Source organism: Parus major, chromosome 1 (genome assembly GCF_001522545.3).
Source record: "Parus major isolate Abel chromosome 1, Parus_major1.1, whole genome shotgun sequence".
In the NCBI taxonomy this organism is placed as follows: Eukaryota; Metazoa; Chordata; class Aves; order Passeriformes; family Paridae; genus Parus; species Parus major.
The window spans coordinates 32,546,311-32,568,616 of NC_031768.1; the positions used below are offsets into that span (position 1 = coordinate 32,546,311).

General features: G+C 40.3%; 1 protein-coding gene and 1 long non-coding RNA gene across 3 annotated transcripts; one reads left to right on the forward strand and one right to left on the reverse strand.

The window, feature by feature from the left end:
• The first annotated feature begins 3,164 nt into the window (after positions 1-3,164).
• NIPA1 (NIPA magnesium transporter 1) lies at positions 3,165-18,689 on the forward strand. 2 transcript variants are annotated; one of them, XM_015643022.1, is made up of 5 exons: positions 3,165-3,382; positions 6,683-6,730; positions 10,703-10,793; positions 12,022-12,182; positions 13,420-18,689. In XM_015643022.1, the coding sequence occupies exons 1-5, from the start codon at positions 3,223-3,225 to the stop codon at positions 13,929-13,931; spliced, it is 972 nt and encodes a 323-aa protein (XP_015498508.1). In that variant the 5' UTR covers positions 3,165-3,222; the 3' UTR covers positions 13,932-18,689. The 2 variants fall into 2 exon arrangements, with proteins under 2 accessions (XP_015498508.1, XP_015498518.1); XM_015643032.3 differs by lacking the exons at positions 3,165-3,382; positions 6,683-6,730 and adding an exon at positions 6,799-8,418.
• LOC117244246 lies at positions 18,329-22,262 on the reverse strand. The gene is made up of 2 exons (XR_004496954.1): positions 21,926-22,262; positions 18,329-21,807 (listed from the first exon to the last, which is right to left on the reverse strand). It is a non-coding gene; the product is annotated as an uncharacterized LOC117244246 (long non-coding RNA).
• Positions 22,263-22,306: the final 44 nt, after the last annotated feature.

The following is a 22,306-nucleotide window of genomic DNA, read 5'->3' on the forward strand; positions in this document are numbered from 1 at the left end:
AAGACTGCCTATAAAGGATTTTTAAAGATTTTTTTCTGGCCTAGGTTCAGTGGATTATTACAGAAGTCTTCATATAACTGCTCTTACTTTGGTTCTCAAGAGCTAGAAAAGTAGGATTGCCACCATCTTCTTGCTGTTTAGTTTGCAATCTCAGGTCCCACTGCTTCAGTTGCTGGCACAGTGGATCTTTAAAGTGCTTCTGCCAAGGAGATTTACTGCTGTTGCTTCAGGGTCTGATCGAGCTGTTGGTAAACTTCCACCCTGCTCTCCCAGCTATTTTATAAGGAGTTTCAGATTATCTTCTGGGCTCAGTTACTGTATTTTCATTCTTTGCCAGATACAGAATTATCTGATTTTCCTCTAGCCTTGATAAAACAGCCCAACAATTGATTTAATTTTAAAAAAAAAAAATTTTGTACACAAACCAAACATAATAGAGGAATCCAAGACATTACAGAGGAAGCAATAAATTCCTTTAGATCAGGCACAAACATTTTTCTTTCTCCTAAAATCAGGGAAAAAACCATCCTAATCAGAAAAGGTCCGTTGTCCCTGAAAATAAAAAATGTAACCTCTACCAACTTTGCTCACTCACTTCTAACTCCAACTTACCTCAATCTCTTATCCCTTCCTTTGGACAGGAGATTTACAAAAGTCTAATAAATACTCCTCCTATCTCTTGGCTGACCCTAAATACTCATGCAAATGGAGGGGAGCAGAGTTTTTTGGAGGAAATGCCACATCAATCAGAGGTTTCTCCTATACAATTTGTGTTTTCATGAGACATCAGGCTGATATAACATCAGTAATACTGAGCATTGCAAGGTCAAAGCCAAACTAACCCAAAGCCTATTATTTTGCAATACATGATGGCACAGCTTGGGCAGGAGTAATAATGCCATCACAATGATGCTATGAAACTCAGCCCCAGAAACTAGATGGACCTAAGGAGTAAACATGGAATAGTTTAAAAAAGGTCATCTTATTTCCATTTAAATAATGATAACAGCTGTTTTCATTGAAGTACTTTTATGTCTTGGTCCAAATTGTTTATAAACTTAATAATGCAGATATCATGTGGATTCAGGCTGTTTTTCAAGATATTTGCAAATTTAATATTTATCACTGCTGCACATATTATTTTAGTCTATGACTAATCCTTAGGACCACTGCAGCTATTATATGGCAAGGGCAAGAGTAACTAACTGAATAAGGCAAATTAAGTATGTTAGAATTACCTACCCAAAATGCATACTTTGCAAAGGCATGTGTAAGATTGATAAGTAGGATATTAGATTTATAAGACATTAAAATGACATGGCTGGAGTGAAATGAACTGTTTCCTTGAGATCTCTGGTACCTGTTTTTGTCTTGGCTCAACCACACCAGAGAGAGATTTTGAGTATAAAAACTGGCCAGGTTTGAGCCGTGTTTAGAAACTTGCCTGATAATTAAATGCAAAGGTTGTTAAATATATATCATTTTTCCACTGTGCAAGCATAAATTATTTCCTGCAATAAATGTTTCTGTACATGTTACTAGGCTGTATATAGATCAGAAATGGATATTTATAATTAGCCTGTATTTGTCTTCACCTCTATCTTTGTTTCCAAGGGTTGCTATGGATAACTTCTTCCACCTCCTGTGTACTCATTCTGCAGGTCTTGTGAGTCTCACAAGGATGAATCCTCTCTTCCATCACATTCAGTATTGATACAATGACCTGATGAAGCAACCTAGGTGAAAATACAGGCACTACTGCAGTAAGTATTACATATCTTGCCATTAAACCTTGAAAAGTCATCACAGTGTTCTTGTCCTAGGAGGCTAGGACAGCTGCCTCAAGCGGTGTAGGCAAACCAAGAAATATACAAACAAGAGAAATATTTCCAGGAGTTTGCTTCTTCTCTAAACTCATATTTCCTGGGAATGCCAAAATATATGCTAAGAACCGTGCCCAATTGCTCAAAATTACAAAAATGTCCACTTTCATTTACATTAAGCCAAGATACCATAACTCATTTCCGTAGACAGCTGTTGCCACAGGAATCCATTATGGATTGATTTATTTCAACACATATCTGGAAATGGTAAGAACTGCAGTGAGGTACCTGATACAAAATATTTCTGCTGAGCAAGGAAGATTACTTTCAGCTCAGCACTTCATCTTTGAGAGACTGAGTTCTCTCAAAGAGAGATCTGAGGCCCTGTGATGACCCAGATGTATTGCTACCAGAGGGATCTCCAGCCCTTCTCTGCAATGGCACAATGGCTTATGTTCTGCCCTCCCAGAACCTGGAAGATGCTGAATGATAGCTGAGAGAGGAGGTTCATAAATATGAGCATCTGACCTTGCTCCGTGCCATTAGAAGACAGTGAACTTTTTTCACGGAAATAAAAGCGGATTCTTGGATTTACTGCAGGAGTGACTATGGATCCCCCAGTTTTCAGGCAACGAGCACGACTCCTGGCAGAAGCCAAGCTTTCCCAGCGTGTAGGCCCACAGTGCCTGTCTGACTGTCCAGCTCTGCCCCTCACATTGACCTGGCAGCGTGGATGAAGCTGCAGCTCCAGGTCACGGTGGTGGCTCTAATGGCAGCCTTGACCCCCGTCTGGCCCTGTCCTAACAACATCCCACGCTTTCGGGCGGACTGGGGAGCCGACGTGAATTTTAGAAACCCCACGGGAAAGCGAGAGCGCTGGAAAGAAGCGCTGCTCCCGCACCAGAAACACTGGCCCGGCTGGACTCGTCTGCCCTGCATAACGTCCCTCTGCACGTCTTCTCGCACCTCTCTGTCTTTCCGCATCGTTTTGCCCTGCTGTCACCCCCTCTCCCTCTACATCCCTGTGCACATTTCTCCACATCCCCCTGATCTCCGCACCCCCTGCCCTTGGACGCTCGCAGCTCCTCGCTTCTGCCCGGTATCTCCCCACGCCGGGGACCCCGGTGGGGTCGCCTCTCCCGCCGGGGTGCCAGCGCGGAGGAGCGCGGCACAGTGCCGTGAGGCCAGACCGGCCGTCGGGGCAGCGCTGCCCGTGCTGTGGCGTCGCGCTGCTGCCATCCCCGGGCGGGACGGGCGCCAGGAGCCGCGGCTGCCGCCGGTGCCGCCCGGAGCCGCCCCCGGCGCGGCGCAGCGCGGCGCAGGGCGGGTCCCGGCGCAGAGCCGCTGCCGGCAGCGCTGGGCCCGGGCAGCCGCCGCGCCTGCAGCTCTCGGCGGGGCCATGCGGATGGCGGTCGGTGCGGCAGCGGGCGAGGGGGCAGCGCAGAGCCCCGGCCCCGCCGCCGTGTCGCTGGGCTTGAGCGTGGCCGTGGTCTCCAGCCTGGTGAACGGCTCCACCTTCGTCCTGCAGAAGAAGGGGATCGTGCGGGCCCGCGGGAGAGGTAGGGGCCCGGCGCTGCGGTGGCGGCGGGTGGGAGCGCGCCTCCCGGGGCCTCCCTCCGCACCCCGCGACCCCCCGGAAACCTCCCGGGTGTGCGGGGCCGAGGCCCCGGCCCCCTGCGGGACGGCTGCCCCCGGCCGGGGCGGCCCGGCCAGCCGCGGGGCCGCTCCCTCAGTCGCCCCGCAGCCCTGCCCCGCGCTGCGGCGGCCGCCGGCCCCGAGCGGAGGGCGGGAGGCGGGGGGGCCGCCCGGGGACCCGGCGGCGAGGAGGACGGGCACCCTCGGCTGTGTCCGAGCCTGTGTCGGGGGGGTGGCCGTGTCGCCTGATGCGGGGGGCACCTTCCCGGCGTCTGGACCGGGGGAGCCGGCTTCAGTTCAGTAACACCTTACGCGTGTTTGACATCGGAGGTCCATGACTGGATGGAGGCGCAGGGGAAGGGATAAACGAGCGGAGAGGCGGCAGGTGGGGGTCAGTCAGGATGTATTAGCGGAGGAGGGCAGCGAGGGGTTGCTAACTGCGCATCAGCAACAGCTTCCTGATGCATGGTCAGCGCGCTGGTCTGTCACGCTGTAATACAGCGCTGGGACTTGCGTGTTGTATGCGCTCCTGCCCATACACAAGTTCTTCTTTTTCATGTACTTGTGGGACTTTACCACCAGTTTCTGTGGCTTAGTTTCTTGCCGTGAACAGTACCAGCGCATCTTGTCGTTTGTTTATTCCAGCTCTTCCACAGACACACAGAAGTTGTATCAGTCACATGGCGGTTTCTGCTTTTTGAGAAGAGACAGATCAGTAACATGAAATAATTTATTGCTTATATTTTTCATAGTGAAATCCCATGCCTCATTATTATTTCCTGAGGTGAACATATTCGGGAACTGACTGTGCTGTCTAGACAGTTTAACCAAAACAAAGCTGTAAATTCACAGGTGTGAAGATCTGTATTTTATTTTGAATTCGGAGTTCCCCAAAGCATGCAGCTGAACACCATTTACTAGTTGCAAATGCTTTTTTAGTTCATGCTTTGAATATAGGAAAATGCAATTAAAAAAAAATATTAATTTGTTTATAGTGCTTTTATGTAAGGGGAAGACTGTAAACACAGGTTGCCTAGTGCATTTGAATTGTATTACTGTAGTCAATAGTCATTTATTTTTGTAGGTGATGGTGTCTGTGTATGAGCATGTGTCCATAAGCTCCAGGAACTCTTTTTTATGAAAAATCCTTTTTAGCACCAGGACAAGGTGTTTTCTCTGTATACATTGCACGTATGTAAATACTAACATATACATACACATACAAATAATATACAAATAAATTTTATATATATATATATATATATTTGTACTTGCATTTTCATTTCCTGCTGCATCTAGCATGTTCAGGGTGAATGCAGTGGAGCAAAGCAAGCTTGGAACTATGTTACTACAACCTGGCAGCCTGATCTAAAAATTATTTTTTTTTTTTTGCTTTTTCTGCAATGACCTTACATTTTAAGGGCATCAGACAAACTTTTGTTTTGCAAGCATAGTCTCCCTTTCCCTCCAAGATGGCTGTAACCCATTTGGATTGTCCACAGAGAGATTGCGTTTGCATCATAAATACAAACCTTTTTCTTTTTTCTTTTTTTTTTTTTTTTTTTAAGGGAAACAATGAGAAAACACAAGAGAAAAATAATTTTGCATCCCAAGGCAGCTGGAGGAAGTTTCCATTTTGAGTGTGCTTGCTCCTGAAAATCTTTCAGTGGAGCACTGGGTTAAGTGAATGATGGGTGTGTGTCTGCTTTCTCAGTGCTAGCAGCTGTAAAACTTCCTGTTTTGAAGATATTACTGGTGTTTGTGCATCTTGCTGAGCATTTTGTTTTGCTTTCTGTTGGCATGCCCATTGAGGAGGTATCCAGGAAAATACCCCAGGTTTCTCTCTATTTCGTGTTATGAAGCAGTAGAGTTCTGCCTTGAATCTAGGAGTTGGAGCTGTGAGTCTGAGATGGCCAGTGTCAAATGATGTCTTTTTTCCATTGTCTTCAGCGGGTGTTGTATAATTAACAAGGAGGCACTTCAAGTCTCTTCTCTCATCTCTCTTGAATCAATAATATAGTATTGATGTAATTAGCAATCCTTGTCTAGTTAGAAACAGCAGTGGGTGACAAATATTTTGCAAAGTTACCTTACTTGAGTCAATATTTTCTATAATTTCTGCCCCCAAACGTGTTTTTATTTTATATGCAGTAACAAAAGTCTAAAAAATTACTACACCCACTCTAAAGCTGGCCATTTTCATTAGTCATATTTTATCTCTTTTCAATTGTATAGTGTGATTTCCAAGTGCTTAATACTTTATATGTCTCCAGAGTTAGTGATGACTGTGGGTTTTTTTTCCTTTTGGGATTTCAGAGTAGGTACAATATTGCCTACTACTCCGGCAGCTTTTGAGAGGGCATCTTCCCAAATTAATGCAGACCTGTATTGCTAGAAAGAAGAGCAAAACATAGGAGCGTAACTTGATGCCAAGGTTGTGCTCAGAGAAGGCCATGCTTTAGTTTAGGAAGTGGTCATGAACCTTGATGTTCTACAGAAGCAGAACTTCTGTGGTGCACAGGCTGCACCTGTGCACATCCCAAGGGAAGAGCTTGTAATTTGACAGTGAAAATAATCATCCTCCAGTTTGGGAAGCACTAAGGACAATACAGAGCTTTTACTCCTCTCTGAAATAAGGCACTATGTCGGAAATCCAGAGGCTTCAGTTGTAGCACTTTCCAGTGCTTAAATGCAGGAGGATCAGGGGACACCATGGTCCTGCCAAACCTGTGTGCCAAAACAATTTCTCAGCTACAATTTTTCCAATACATTTTCACTGAGGTTGTATTAGCAAACCAAGTGAGCTAAATCAAGTTCTGTTTCCATAGGTTTCCAAGAAGTGGTTCTAATTTGTATGCTTAAATGTCACCCTCAGAAGCATTTGGTGACATTTTGGATGCTTTTCTACACAACAGTGCATTAGTGTCAAATAGGTACTTCAAACTGGAAACCAGAACTTCTAACACATTGTCTTAAGAAAGTCTTACTTGGAAACATAAACCAAACCCAAAATTGTTGTTGCTTTTTTTTTTATTTAATCTTTTAATCTTTTTTAATTTTTAAATTAAATTTAATTAATTAAAATTCATTTTAATTAATTTTAATTATTTTTTAAACCTTGAAGAACAGGTTTAAGATGAAGATCCTTGCTAACTGAGACTGCTGTTTCATAGTTCCAGTATTGTTATTTCATATTTTTCTAATATATTTTCCTATACTTCCAGGTACTTCGTACTTAACTGATATAGTATGGTGGTCAGGCACTATAGCAAGTAAGTATCTTAAAAAGTTTTAATTTTTTATTTTTTTTAAAGAGACATTTGCTTAGATGGTGATAGGAGACATCAGGAAATCTGGGTTCTCATCTTGAATCTCACGCTCCATGAAATTCCATTCACGTGACATGAAATTCCCATCCCTAGAAATATCCCACTTTTAGTAAACTCTTACCATGGCTACCATGCCTCGTGGTGTTTGCAAAGGCAAAGAGCTGGGACAAACATGAGTCAGACATCTTTCCACATTTCTGAACCATTTAGTACTTGCAGCCCTTGGCAGCCACACACTGCTCTGACTCTGGGTTCCTGCATGGTTTGTGTCTCTGTATTGCACTGGCCAGCTCAGTTTTTAATAAAAGTCAAAGCCAAATTAAAAATTGTTGCTCTGCACAAAAGGGCTCATTGAGTACATGTTATGTTTTAGATCAGAAAGCATTTAACTGGACTCAATTAAGAAAAAAAAAACCTCTTTTGGTTTCTGGTTCAACAGATACAGTTTCAGTTTTGCTTTTAATCTGCAAGATCAATGCAAAGCCTTCTGTGGTGCTGATATGAGATCAGTGTAATTTTACCCTTAATATCTTTGTAACTCTGCTAACACCAAGTTCATTTTCTGATGTGTGTCTGGAGCATGGGGAGCAACTAGCTTTCTCTTCTTACACATCAGCCCTAGTTCTACCCACAAGCTTAGAATCATACCCCACTTTTAGACTCTAATCCAGCCTTTTGTGAATTATTTGGAAAGTTCTGATGCTGTTTCTGAGAAGTATATGAGTCCACTTGTGCCCCTGGTTTTGTCTTACCTTTGGCAAGGTAAGTCTGATTTTTGGTTTTGTTGTCTTAAAGCTATGCAAAAGGAATGAAAACCGATAGATCCCATTGAAGGACAAAATTCACAGCAAGTGTAGAAACAGAGCTTCAGAAGAAAAGTCCTCAGCTGATTTAACCTGAGTTTAAGTAATTCTTTGACCACTTCCTCCCCTGACAGAATCACTACTGCCTAAGTAGAAATAAATCTGTGCGTCAGTCACTGTTTATCACACCTGAGGCTCCTGTAATCTCTAAGCAGAAGAAGTTAAAAAAGGGAGGTTTTATTACAGGACTTATCTTGGTGAATCAGAGAAAACAATTTCATGCTTAAAAGAGCTGACTGAATTGAATGAAGGCAAAACTGCTTAAGGGAATGATATCAGTTGGCTTTTTTTCCAGTAGCTAGATGCAGGTATTTCAAAACAAAACTGAGGAACCAAGCAAGAAGAATTGCTTGGATGTTATAGACTCAGAATGGCAGCACAGTCACAAACAGCAATAGCAAGGGCTAGGTAGGCACCTCTGTGATGCAGAGAAAGGTGCTGTTTGGGGAAAGGTATTACTTGTGGAATTAGCAGTACCCCCAGTTATCTGGGTGAAATGATAACAGCTGACATAATTTTCTCAAGAGAATTTGGAGTTTGGATGACTAACAAAACCCACATAAACTCTATCAACTTGTTCTCGTGGTATTTGTTCAGATGGTGAATAAGTGTTTCTGTGTTGCCATGCTGACTCAGCATAATGCTGCCCAACCGTTTGGGGCTCCTGGGATCCACTGGATTACTGAAGACTTCAAAGGAAGGGCTGCAGATTCTGCTAAGGGACTTTTCCTTACTCTAGTCAAAAGACTGATTGCAGCATGTGTACAGGTATTTCAATGAGCATTAAACTAATTAATTGGCTAATTAATTAGTTTCAGCACAGGTTTTGATAGCAGCATAGATGTGGCTGGTTCTTACAGTGAAAACATCTGCATTAGTGTTGTATTACAGATGGGGAGTACACTTGCGAAGTGCATCTCCTGTTTGTTGCCACAAACAAACTGTATTTGGGCTGTATTTCACATTTCATAGCAGAGTTGGAGCTCTTGACCTGGTCTGTAAAATGAAACTAGGTTGGAAGATGAATTCTAGGAACATACTTAATGCATGTGAGCTGCAAAAAGCCTTTGAGTTAGCGGGAGCAGGCTGAAATTAACCCCCTGAAATAAACTGAAGGCTGAAGTAAATCCCCTGGCATGCCTAGAATAGATATCTTCTGCTGTACAGGTCTAGTCCTGGTCTCCTTGCTAATGGAGACATGCCAGAGTACATCAAGTTTTGTGTTGCAATAACTTTGAGGGTACTGGTAGTTGTTTATCATATTAAAAGCTTGGTGTGCCTTCAAGAACTGAAGTCAATGTCTTGACTCACGGCACTGATGTTCATGATGAGGAATTTCTGTTCAGAGAGGACTGGATAGGTTGGCAGCAAAGGTCCCCAACATCAGGTAGATGGTAACAATAACCGAGATTCTTTTTTTAATTGGTGTTAACTAGTTCTGATCTGTCATTTGTGGTGGTAAGGGACTGTTACCACTACTCTATGGTGACATGGAAAACCTCCTGTAAGTTCAGTTGCCTTACAATATGTTCCATTTGACTGAAGCTTCAGAGATCTACTTTATGGATTGATGTTGGTGCCATCTGTTAAGAGTTCTTCCAACAGGAAGTTAAGACACCTGACCTCCAAAAAACAGCAATCTTTTGACCAAGTCATTTGGAAATGGATGTAATCTGCAGAAATGCAGAGTGCCAGCTGTGCACCATTCTCCATCCAAGATCTGCCCCAATGCCTTCAGATGCCTTGAAGATAATGCCAGAATTGCCACATAGATCTCCAAACAGCCTGAGGCTGATAACCGAGTTACTCTATTCCCAAGGACAGAGAGACCACCATTGTCTCTTGTGCCTTAGAAAAGCTGTTCATCCATTTCTCTGTCTCACTCCTGCACATAGAGAAAGCCTCAGTGAATTTAATTAGTATAATTTTGCCACACTCCGCAGTTTTGCAAGTTTGTTTGTCTCCTTCATATTTCCTGTAGGTTACACAGGTCTTCAGCTCTACTGATAATGTGAGCTAAATTGGTAAATTAATTAATGTTTGCAGAGTGCTTTGCAGCTGTAAAAAAATTGGATGATAATAACGATATTTGATAGTTGAGTGTGGTGCCAGCCTGAGCATAAAGACATCTTGGATTCTTGAAATGTTTTTAAATGCTGATAATAGCTTTTAACAGCAGCAGGAAATTTGAGCTCTATGTAATTTGTGCTCAATCTCAAGCTTCTTGCCAGTTACCACAGACCTTGTAACTATGCAAGTATGTTGACCTATTAAAAACTTGCCAGCACTTGCAAACCCATCCAGCTTTTATTTTCTAACTGAGAATTTGAACACATGAACTATTATCACAGCTGTGATGTGCAATACTGTAGTATATCTTGGAATTTGCTTTTACTGGAGGAAAGAAACAAAATAAAATAATAATAAAGAATAATATAATAATAAAGAAAAAACAAAATAAGGTTGAGGCTGTTACTGTGGCTTGTCAGGTATGTTCTTTTTACAGTTGTCAGGAATGACTTTGGGTATTACATAGTGTTATGAAAAGTTGATGTAGTGTATTGAAGGGCCTTTATGCATGTGCTTAGTGTTTCAGTAGAAGATTCCTCAGCACTGTCTTTATTTCCCTTCCAAAAAAACCCACTGCTGTTAGGAACTATAATCAAGTACATTTGTTTTACATGGATGTATGTTCTAAAGATGAAACCATGAATTATAAATACTTCTACCCCTCCTCATACAAATATTTGTGTAATATTGAGATTATTATCCACGAGTGTTTCTAATTCATAGTCTTATTTATATTTAACTAAGTTACAAATGAGATTGATTATTGTGCCCACTTGGATACTCATGTGTGACAAGAGTATTAACAAATACAAAACTATAGAAAAATTCCAGCCATTTTGTTTACATGCAAAATTAACAGAACTAAGCAAATTGTAACATCTGTTTTCCAGTTAGGTCAGTCTTTCCCAAACAGTATTGGGAAAGTTTTGATTACTTATTTTTACAAAGGGGTTTAAAGGCTTATTTCTGGTTCTCTTAACAGTGGCACTGGGTCAAATAGGGAATTTCTTGGCCTACACTGCAGTCCCAACTGTGCTAGTGACACCCTTGGGAGCTCTTGGCGTTCCATTTGGGTAAGAGTTTGCTTTTCTTGTTCTTATCTGGATGTCATTACTACTTAATAAAATGTTAGATGGACTCAGTGCTCACTGGAGGTCCACTGAGGAATGTCAGGCTTATAGCTGTTCATGATGTGCTATAATGTCACCTATTCCTGTTTTCCCCAGGAAAGCTGGGCTGGGGAAAGGCAGTGGTGAAGAAGGGTTTTCCTGAGTATCTTCTGCTTTTAGCTCTCACTGTGGTTTGGAACAGATAAACTTTGTTTTTTCCCCCTTCTCTGTGGTTGTTCTGGACTTTTCTGCCTATTCTCTTGTTCACAGTTCCCTTACTATGTAGATCTTTCCCTTTGTCTCACAGTGTTTCTTTACCCCGCTATCCATAGCCCACATGTGTTTATTGATGCTGATTTCATTTCATTGGGTCTGGCCTCTTTCCAAGGAGGAAAACTCAAGGGAGTTCCTTGCGTATCTATGCCCCCAGCTTCTTAGAAGTTAGATTTGTGGGAGGCACAGAAAAGGCAGTGAGTTTAAGGAGTTTAATATGTACCTAATGTTTTGTGACTAGATGAACTACAGTTGTGGAACTACTGCTGTGAAAAAGCACAACTCTTTGAAAACAAAGCTATGCATTGCCTTGAGATTTTTCTCTTGTCTGCTGAATTGTTACAGCACTGGTCATCTGCTTCAGAGTGTAGATGGCATTGCTTCATGTCTGTCTTAATTCTATCACTATGAAACACACACTGATGGTGCTCTAAGTGCCACCTGTTATTTTAACTTAGGCCACATATTTTTCCTTAGTTTGGTCTGCTATATGTCTGAGCTGAGCCCTGGGATCTTTGTAACCAAAAGTCACTTTTACCTCATGATTGCTTTACCTATGAAATGGGGCTTTGTGACAGCTCACCAAATTGGTAATGGGTAGATGTCTGCCTCAGGGGTCAGATGTCTGGTTTGCAGGTGTTTTGAGGGGGTGATGTGGTTTTGGTTTTTGGGGTGCTGTGGCTAGGAGTTTTGTTAGGGTTTGTGTTTGTTTTGTTGTGTTGTTTTGGGTTTTTTCCCTAAGATGTCAAGGATTGAGTAAAACTGCAAATGGATGAAGATCCTGATTCCTCAGATAACTCAGAAATACATTTTGAGAATTCATCAACATTTGATAGTTCCTTTAAAAGGGAAATTTATATGGCACAGCACTGTTATTAAGGATGTAGTCAAACTTCTGTTTTTCTTCCTCTCTTCAAAGGTCCATCTTAGCTTCTTACCTACTGAAAGAGAAACTGAACATTCTTGGCAAGCTGGGATGTTTGCTAAGCTGTGCTGGGTCTGTTGTTCTCATTATCCATTCCCCAAAGTCCGAGAGTGTAACAACTCAGGCTGAGCTTGAAGAGAAGCTTACAAATCCAGGTAGTTTGTTTTTTTTATTAATTCATAATGATTTTCTGAGGTTGAGCATGAACACTCTTGAGGAAGAGGCTTACCACTTCTACCAGGTAGGGAAATTGACTTGTGAAGAAATCATGATGTGACAGAGGCACACCAGCACAGGTTTTGTGTAAGAAAACTATGCCCTACTCTTCTTAGAACTTGTCATATTTACTGGGATGTGTGCAGAAAGGAAAATGTAGATACTTTTGGAAACCTTATCCTGCACAGCAAGCTAAGAACAATGGCCTGTTGAACTTTTTTAATATTATGAAAAACTGTATCTTGCTAGTTAGAGATGAAAAGTATAAATCTAGGATCTCAATTTGTTTTATACAAAACAAAAAAATACCGTCTTTCTTCTCTCCTTTATTTCTCCATGTTTTTTAATTAAAAGTTTAAACTAAATACCAGTTATATTCCCAGATTTCTTTGCACAATAAAGGTATGTAGAAATAGGCTATTGAGACATATGCTGAAATGCCTGTTGTTTCTCACCAGCTGCTGGAGGACACATACTGGTACTGATATGTTCCTGGCCCATTTTTATTTTTCTTGCTTAAGAGCTAAACTGCCAACTATTGTTTTTCTTGTATTGCTTTAAGCAAGAGAAATTCAAACCTAATAACATCAGCTATTCAAAAAATCTGCAAACAAAGAAAAGTAATCAAATACCTTGGTCTCAATTTACCATTTAAATCTGAACAAAGTGCATTGGCTATATATTTCTTTAAAACTCTAAAACACATGTACTGATGGTATAATGTAAATAATATGGCCTCATGTTTGTTCTAACTGTCTCTACTCATGTGCTCATCTTAATGAGATCTTTATGTTTAAGCTCTTTGCTGAGTCCACACACTGTGCCTTAATGAACTGTTTATGAATGAGGTGTTATCCTTCTGTCTGTCATAGGAGGCTTTAAGGAGTATGGAAAAGAGAGTAAGATTTTAAAAAGCCATCTGAAATCCATTTCAAATATGCCAGAGTGTGTAATTTTCTACATGGTTATTTGTTTTTCCCAAAGAACATGACAACATCATCAGTCATAGGTGCCAGTATTTCTGGATGCCCAGTGATTTGGATGTATCTTCAATAGCAAATCTTAATTGTGATGTATACCTGAAATTCACTGCTAGGACATGATTTGCCTGCTAAAATCTTTAAAAGACCAAGAGTTCTCATCTTGATATTTTCTTGTTTTCTTTTTGTTTTCCAGTTTTCGTGGGTTATCTCTGCATAGTGCTGCTAATGCTTCTCCTGCTTATCTTCTGGATAGCTCCAGCTCATGGACCTACTAATATTATGGTTTACATCAGTATTTGCTCTCTGTTGGGCAGTTTTACTGTTCCCAGTACAAAAGGCATAGGGCTGGCTGCTCAAGATATCTTTCACAATAACCCATCAAGTCAAAGGGCTCTGTACCTCTGTCTGGTGCTTCTGGCAGTATTAGGATGTAGCATTATCATTCAGTTCAGATACATCAATAAGGCACTGGAGTGTTTTGACTCCTCTGTGTTTGGTGCCATCTACTACGTTGTGTTTACCACCCTAGTCCTGCTGGCTTCAGCCATCCTTTTCAGGGAATGGAGTAATGTAGGAGTCGTAGATTTTTTGGGCATGGCTTGTGGATTCACCACAGTATCTATTGGAATTGTTCTTATACAAGTCTTCAAGGAATTCAACTTTAATATTGGAGATTTAAACAAGCCTAACATGAAGACAGATTAAAATAATTTTGTGGGGAAACTGGATGGCTCAGGGAAGGATGCAGAGCTGTTCATTTCTAGGTCACTGTTTCAAATAGGATTCAGGCTGGTAACTACCCTCTGACAATTTGGTGGCCTATGTGAAATGAATTGGAGGCCTCCATCCAGTTTCAAAGGAACAGCTGTCCATGTAACCCAGTCAACACAATAAATGACCTTAATTGGAACTACTGATTGAGTCAGCATAGAGACCAATGTATTTCCTCACTGTAAAAGGTAGTCCATCAGAAAAGCTCTGTGAATATTCTGACAGACCTGTGTGAAAGCTTGTTTTGTGTCTTCTGAGGTACCATTTCTGTGGGCAGAGGACATCAGTTTCTAATGCACTCAATCTGATACCTTTCATCATAAGTGATGTATACCTTAAAATAAGAGGGGGAAAGTAAGTGGAACAATTTGTGAATCTCAGTATAGCAATGTCTTCACCGTCAAGGCTGTGAATTCTCAGACAAATGTTGGTTGGATCATGGGCTGCAGATTTGTTCTTTTTAGTGGCTGTCTTGGCAACTTTGTCTGCCATGCGGTGAAGACATGGGGGAGTTTTAAATTGAATTATTTATACAGAGCAGTGGACCCTTACATATCTTTCACTAATTACTTATCAGCTCATGGTAGTGTCCAGGTATGCATTTCTTTGTAACTTACATTCATTAAGACATACTGCATTCATCTGAGAGTTTTTAATTAGGAGCAGGTAGAAAGACTGTGAAGGATGCGGAAATGATGCACAGATTCATTGCCTACATGGTGGCTTATCTGTAAGCAGCTCAGAACTGTTTCAGTGCCTTTGCAATCAAAAAATACTGCATAATTGTGAATGTATTTGTTTCAGATGGCCTATACTCGTTTAATAATTCAATTTCACTGTATACAATATTGGACTATATTAAAATTCTAAACACATAAAGCATCTAGAAGGACCATGTGTTTTTGGAAGAATTTACAAACCTGAACTGAAACCCCTGGATGCCTTGACAGCTTCTGAAAAACTCATAGTCCTAATGCGAAGAGGAGTGTTGAAATCAGTCCAGCCTACCTTTATTTTAGTTAAATGACTAAATGCAGGAGACCATTTATGTGAAACAGCTGATAAATAGGGACCACAAAAAAAAAAAAAAAGAAATTAAAGAGAGAGAAGAGCATGAGATTTTCATAACTCAAAAAAGATGATCTGATATTCTTGTTACCTGTGAAAAACTGAAAAAACTAAAGTATTCAGAGAGCTGAGTTTTAGGCAACTGATAGGGACATTCAGGTTGGTAATTCATAGACTTGTGTGAACAGTTCAGTTGTAATATTTTCACAAGTAGTACAGACAGCTTAAGCTATGACAGGGTAAGTCCAAACAGCTCTGTTTAAACCATTTAGAGAACATTAGTATATTAAAGAATGAAATAGTTAATTTCATGTTCTACTTATATTTGGTGGCAAAAACATCATGAGTCAAAAAGTTGAAAGCTTAAAAAGCAATGAATGTTTGTTTCCATGTAAGTACAAAAATGGAAGAGTATGGTGGAACTCAACATCTCTAGATCAGAACATCTCCTGAGAAAACAGAAAATCCCAGTGTAATTACAAGACAGTATTTGAGAAAATTCCCAACGCTTTATCAAGGAATCATTAATGTAGCTTTGTTCCTGCCTGACAGGAACATGGATGTTGATTAGTGGGGAGTAATATTGTCTGCTCTTGTGATGTTTTTTGTTGACCTGAATTGAGGTTTCCTTAAAACTCAACTTCCATTTTCATTTAAAATGAATGCTGTAAGCCCTGCTAATGGCAGCAATAATTGCAGAAGTGAATCAAAAAGATTTAGTGTTCTGAAGGGACTGTTCTGAGGGAGTAAAAGCCCTACTATGTTATTTGCAAGCTTGTTTTAAAACTCCATATTGCAGGGGAATGGCTCTGAGTTGGCAGAAATGTGCACTTATAGGCCAGCACACAGTAACTGGGTATCTTAATGAAGTAGAGTAGCACTAGCAGAGAAAATACCATCTCCATGGATTTTCAAATACTGTGCAAGGTTTTTAGAAAGTTTGAGAATTGTAGATGAGGGTAATTAGGCTATGAAATCTGGTTAAACTAGCCTCTGTCCATTACTGATTGGAAGATAGTATCTTGGTTCTCAGCAAACACTTATATTTTGTCATATTAACTCCCTTTCTTTTGACTGAAGGTGGAATTGCACATAGGTTACAAGACTTGTACTAACCTACTTTTTAAAACAATGTTATCCAGTTTCTGAAGCAGTCATCTTTTCAAAGTTCAGCTTCAGTGTTCATGAGTTGTATGTTGGTTTTGTATTAGCCTTTAATCTCTGAAGACTTCTATGAAAATCTTCAGGTTAAAATGGAAATCATTGTGGTCTCATTCCTCCTTTGGCCATATTTGTCTGTCTTGGTTGGTTTTAAAATTAATTCTCAATTATTTATAAAGTGCCTGTCCTAGTACGTTAGATGCATATGCAAATTATTAGTAAATATTAGGTTAAAAATAACTTGATTGCCCTGTCTAAACCTTGACATTTTCTGCACCACACAAAGTTTACTTGGTAAGTGCTCACTATGCAGAGGAAGAATAAAGTAGCAACCATGTTCTGTGGTCCTCTGGCCATTGTAACCACTGATAAATGTCAGAATAGTTCTCTTCTCCCTGGCTGCTCCTCATCTGTGATGAGCTTTCTAGAAATGTCTAATTAACCTTGATGTTTAAAATATTTCAAAAGCCAGCACATAAGGTGAAAGAAATTCTCGTGGCCTTGCACATCATTTGTATCTGCAGCCTTTTACTTCTTGAATGCTAAGTAACTGAAAGCTTTATTTTTGCTACTTTGTTCAGTGTGTAGCAGTGTTCTTTCAAGTTCTGCTGTACCTGGATCTGGTTCAGTTCTAAGTTTAGAAATGTATTAGCATTTTCTGTTGTCACTGTTGATATGATTCTTTCCCCCTCCATCCCACGCCCTCCTTTTTCTAGGTGTCCTACCTTTTTTAGTCCCATTGCTTTTCTGATCTGAGAGGAGGCACTGTTGAATTTTTGCTGTTCCCCCTTTTTTTCCACACCTTTGACAAGTAAGCACTTTGAATAAGACAGATATCTGAGTTCCATCATCTCAGGGAGCAAATGTGCACGGTTGTCTCCTGAGCTCTGGCACCCCTCATGGGTCGGCCCTTTTCCCATTCTCATTGTGTTATATACATTGATAGCTGCAAGCCAGATGACTTCAGTTCTGATTGCAAAGTACAAGTGGGAGAGGCTACACATACAAAAAGCGGACTCATTACAGTGGTGGAATGCATTTGAATGACATTCAAATCCATATGAAAGGCGCTTCACTCCTATGTCTGACTTCTGTTACACTTGTCAAACATATTTACATGGTACTCACTTGAGGATAGCTCTTTGATCATTATCCCTTCAGTGTATGGAGGATTTGCATTTGTCAGTCACAATCTCTATTAGGTGTCAACCACAAAATTCCCTCAAATGTTCAGTAGGAGAATAGAAACCTTTTTGATACAACCAAAAAATCACATTTGTTACACCTTAAATACTTCTGTAAAAAAGAAAAATATCTAAACAAGTTATCTGCTGTATTGACTTTCCAGGACTCTGTATGTGTAAATAGAGCCTACTTATTAGTGAGCTGCAACTAACATTAATAAGAACATGTCATATCACAGTTCGACAAGTGAGGCTTCCTATTAATAATACTGATTTATATTGGAACATATGTATTTTTGTGAAGCAACTAGCACTGCAAAATCGAAACACTGGATTAAGTTGTTGAAACACTAGAAATGAGGTTTAGCTTTCATTTTATTTAGAAAAAAAATATAGGGTTTGTATTTGAAGAAATTTTGGGTTAATAACTAGGGGATCCTTTAAGTGGGAATTTGCACATTGTACCCCCCCCACACACATTCTTGTTTCATAAATTTAAGACATCAAGGATTCTACAGATATTCCCCGGTTGTCTTGAAATGGTGTAACTGCTGAAGTTTTCCTGTTAAATCAAGCATTATCAAATGTTTATATCTTACCTGTTATCATTGTAATAATTCTTTGGTGCTATCTGTGGGCTTACAGAATGCAGAATTTTAATGTGTACTGTGTTAAGCACCAATGTTGTCAACAGTTATCATTACTAGTGCCCAAGTTATCAGGCAGCAATGCTGAAATGTTACAGATTAAGAAATTTCTTTTTAAAAGTTGCAAATAAGTTTCTTTATTGTTTGTGGTTGTGTTGGGTCCTTCCATGTCTACATCCCTCCCCAGACAGTTGCTCTGTAAAGTGGAAAATATTAGAAAATATTACACAAAAGGGGTATTTTTAAGTCAATTTTTTTTAAAACTGTGGAACTTTCTCTTCCTTTTTTTTAAATTTCCCTTTTTTGTTTCTTGAATGTAAAAAGTAGTTCTAATGGGATATAGGGAAAAGGTAGTTGGCAACAATGTTAGGTTTGGTTGCTTCAATGCTTTTGCAATATAGTTACTACAGATTACACAAATACGGTTTATTTTATTAGCTTCCAAATAATGTATATATAGATTTGTTAATGGCTTACAAGTCAAGCTTACTCTCTTTGCTTTTTAAAAAATAGTTATAGGCATGTTGTATTTGCCTTGTGTAAATTATAAAAGGCTATTTATTAAGTTTTCTGATAACTAATCTATTTATTAACCTGTATTGTTTTGAAATAAATGATTTATTTCTAGCTCAGTGCTTGTTTTGTGACTCGTTTTTAGCAGATGGGGTCAGGGGGAAATCAAGTTTCCCACACACCGCTTTACAGGCTAATTCAAATTCATAAGCCTAAACTATTTCTATTACCCTTTCATAAAATAGCAGCTTTGTTTTTAATCAGAATAGCAGGTTCTTGCAGGGGTACAGATCATTTGGCCTACAAAGGGCTCAGTTGCCCTTTACCAGTATCTACCACCAGGCTTAATGTCTTCGTTGGACTGAAGTTTGATCACAGGTAGAATGAAGACTTCTCTAGCAGAAATGTTTGCTGGGGCTTGAGTCGCTTCAAACGGTGTATTCAGGGTTAACATGAGCTCTGTTCCTGCACTGCTGTACCCTGCTTACTTGCTAGAGTTTCTGTTTCAAGATTTACTGCTCCACAGTTGGGTGTGCATCTCGTGGCAACAGCTGTAAAGAAGTCCGTGTCACCAGTCTAATTTACTGTCTGTCATAACAGCTCTCTGTAGGAAGAATTGCTTGGAAAATTACAGTGACTGCCCATCTCATCCTTCATTTGAAATTCCTAGCCCCTCATAGCAGGTGCTGGCAAATGCATAACTTAAGAGTCTGTGTGTGTGTATGTGTTAGATTTTGGTTGGCTGTTTTTTTTTTTTTAATCGTGGGATTTATGATTAAAAATTGCTTCATTCTGTGCATTTGTGTTTTAGGGGATGCATTGATATTACTGCCAGTCAAAACTCAAAGTTATCTTTAAACAAGGACACTAGCTTATCAATAATATTAAATGTATGCAGCAGAAATGATGGGTATGGATTTTTTATTGCAATTTTGTTTTTAAGGTATTGATGATATTCATGCAATGTACAAAGATAGACCAAGATAGACCAAGAAAGGCTTTCACTTCTGCATGCAGCATCTCTGATTTTTAAGTAGGTAGGATAAGGATGTTGTATGTTGTTAGCAAGAAAATTCAGCTATCCTTGTACATCTCAGGAGCTAGGCCTCTAAGGCAGCAGCATTGTTGTAAAGGCAAATGTGCCATTTACACCACTGATATTGTTGAAAGTCTGGGACATAATCAATCCTAAGCATATTTATCTCAGCAACACACTTCATATATTTATCTCAGCAATGCAGTTCATATTGGAAGAGCATTAAACAAAAAAATCTCATTGTGTCAAAAGAAAAAAAATTCCTGTTGATTTTTGTGAGGTTTGTTCTACAAATTTAAAACTTAACCAGTGTCCCTTAAGATCCTTGTGACACTGCAGATGTCGTACAAGTACACTCACAGATGCGGTTTCTTTGTTCTGCTCAGCTGTCTTCACAAAACCAGCAGGGAAATGGTCACCATGGACCCTGTTAGAGTTTCCTGAGGTTGTACAGGCGTATTTTTGCTCTTTGCCCCTTTAAACTTTACAAGATGTTTATACACATAGTAGATGCCCTAAAAAATCCTGTCCATAGCCATGCAAAAGAACCTATATTGACCACTCTCATGAAATTCATTGGGCACAAGGATGGTTTGTGCACCTGAATTGCCCTATGAGAACAGGTTAAATTAGGCAGGTTACCACCATTCTCATGCTTGGAGTTCCTGCCAAATACTCAGCAAACATGCCAGGAATACTGTGCTGTAAATTTCTCTGAGATAGTTTGAGTATTTTCCGTTACTGAGCACAACCCTTGGCTTAGAAATAAACACTTAATTGCCAAATTGTGTGCCAAATTGAAAGCACTTGAATTTGTACTTTGAACAGATGTACGTATGTTAAGCAGAACTAGCAACTGAAAAAAAACATAAGCGAGGGGATTAACAGAACAACTGAAGTTACACAAATGCTTAGAGGAGTCCAGTTAATATTTTCAGGTATTTATTCATTATTGTTTTAGCTTGGTTCAGAGGTGTTTTTGAAGGGAGGAGAGCAGAGAGAGACAAGAGTAGAAAGGGAAGACTTAAATTGACTTGCTTCAGACATTGCTCTTAGCTCAGGAATATGTACACATACACTTTATCAGCATTTATCATGATCACAACCACATTAAGTTCTTTAGCTCCTTTAAACTTTGAACCTAGCAATCAGTACTTAGATGCTTCTATTTGTACTGTATGGTTTAGGTGGTATAGGTTTTAATTTTTTAATCCATTTGAGAAACCATTTTCACCAGCTGTTAACTTTTTCAAAGACTTCACTTGCTATCTTTTGGTAAAACACAGAAAAGCCAGTGTCCTACATGTAATTACTTAGGTAATGACTGTAAATTGCTTAGCAGCTTTTTTATCTTAAAGTATTTATTTTATATATACATATATTTTACATATACATGTATATTTTATATACACACACATATAACACTATTTTGTAAGTGGAAAGTTCATGTCAAGAATGCTAGATTAGTTTTATATCAGGGAATGGAATGTTGCCTTAAAGAATAAAATAGGCCTAACATTTGTGCATGTGCTTTGAGTGGTGTAGAAATTTAATTTTTGTGACAGTGAAGGACCATTTTTAATGAGATATAACACAGCAGGTAACGTGATGAGGAGTGGCTTTGTTATGGGTATACTGCAAGGGAAAGCCAAGATTGGTTTTGTTTCCAGGTGTAGCAAAAATGAAGCAGCTGCTTGTGCAGACTGGGATATTGTCAACACAAATTCTGAGAAGACTAAAAAATAGGAACTGCTGTCACTAAGGCATGTGACAAAACTGTCTTAAGTTTAAAAAGGCAGAGCTGCATCTTGCATGTGGAGCTACCACAGGTATTTTGGCAGTGTTGGTTGTTCACACTTAATGTGACAAGGCAGCTGTGTAAAGCATGCTCAGAGACAGTCCCGAAGAAACCAAAGAACCCTCTGAGCCTGACACTTGTTATGACTGTTTCAAAGACTCGTTGCTGTGTGCCGAGGGCAAATATTTGTCTAACTGTATTTATCCATTTACTTTGTATGAGATAAAAGCAGTTTGGCTAAAGCACGTGCTGAGAGTGGGTGACCTGGATTAAATCAATTCATTAACCATTCCCTTTACCTGGTCCAGTAAAATGTCTCTCTCTCTTATGGCAAACAGCTTGTGTTCATTTCAGCCTGCGAAAGAGAAGGCTTCGGGGTGACCCAATTGCAGCCTTCCAGTACCTGAAAGAAACTTACAGGAAATATGGGGCAAGACTATTTACATGGCGATAGGGCAGGGGAACCTCGTCAAAGTGACAGACGGTATGTTTTAGATAAGATATTAGGAAAAATTCCATACTGTGAGGGTGAGAAGGAGCTGAAACTGGTTGTCCAGAGAAGTTGTGGATGTCTCATCTCTGGAAGTGGTCAAGGCCAGGCCGCATCTTTGAGCGAGCGGGTTTAGTCGGAGATGTGCCTGTACACGGCAGGGTGGGTTGAAACTGGATGATCTTCAAGGTCCCCTTCCGACCCAAACCATTCTGTGATTGTGCGATTTTCTGGGAGGAGTATGAACCCAGCGCAGCGGATGCTGCCAGCGTTCCGGCCCGGGGCGGCTCGCGGGAATGCCCTACCCGGGCTGCAGGGCGGCCGCAGCAAGCGCCGCGGGAGCGCCGGGAGCCGGCGGCCGGCCCGGGGGCAGGCGGCTGCGGGAAGGGGAATGTGACCCGCGGCGGGCGGG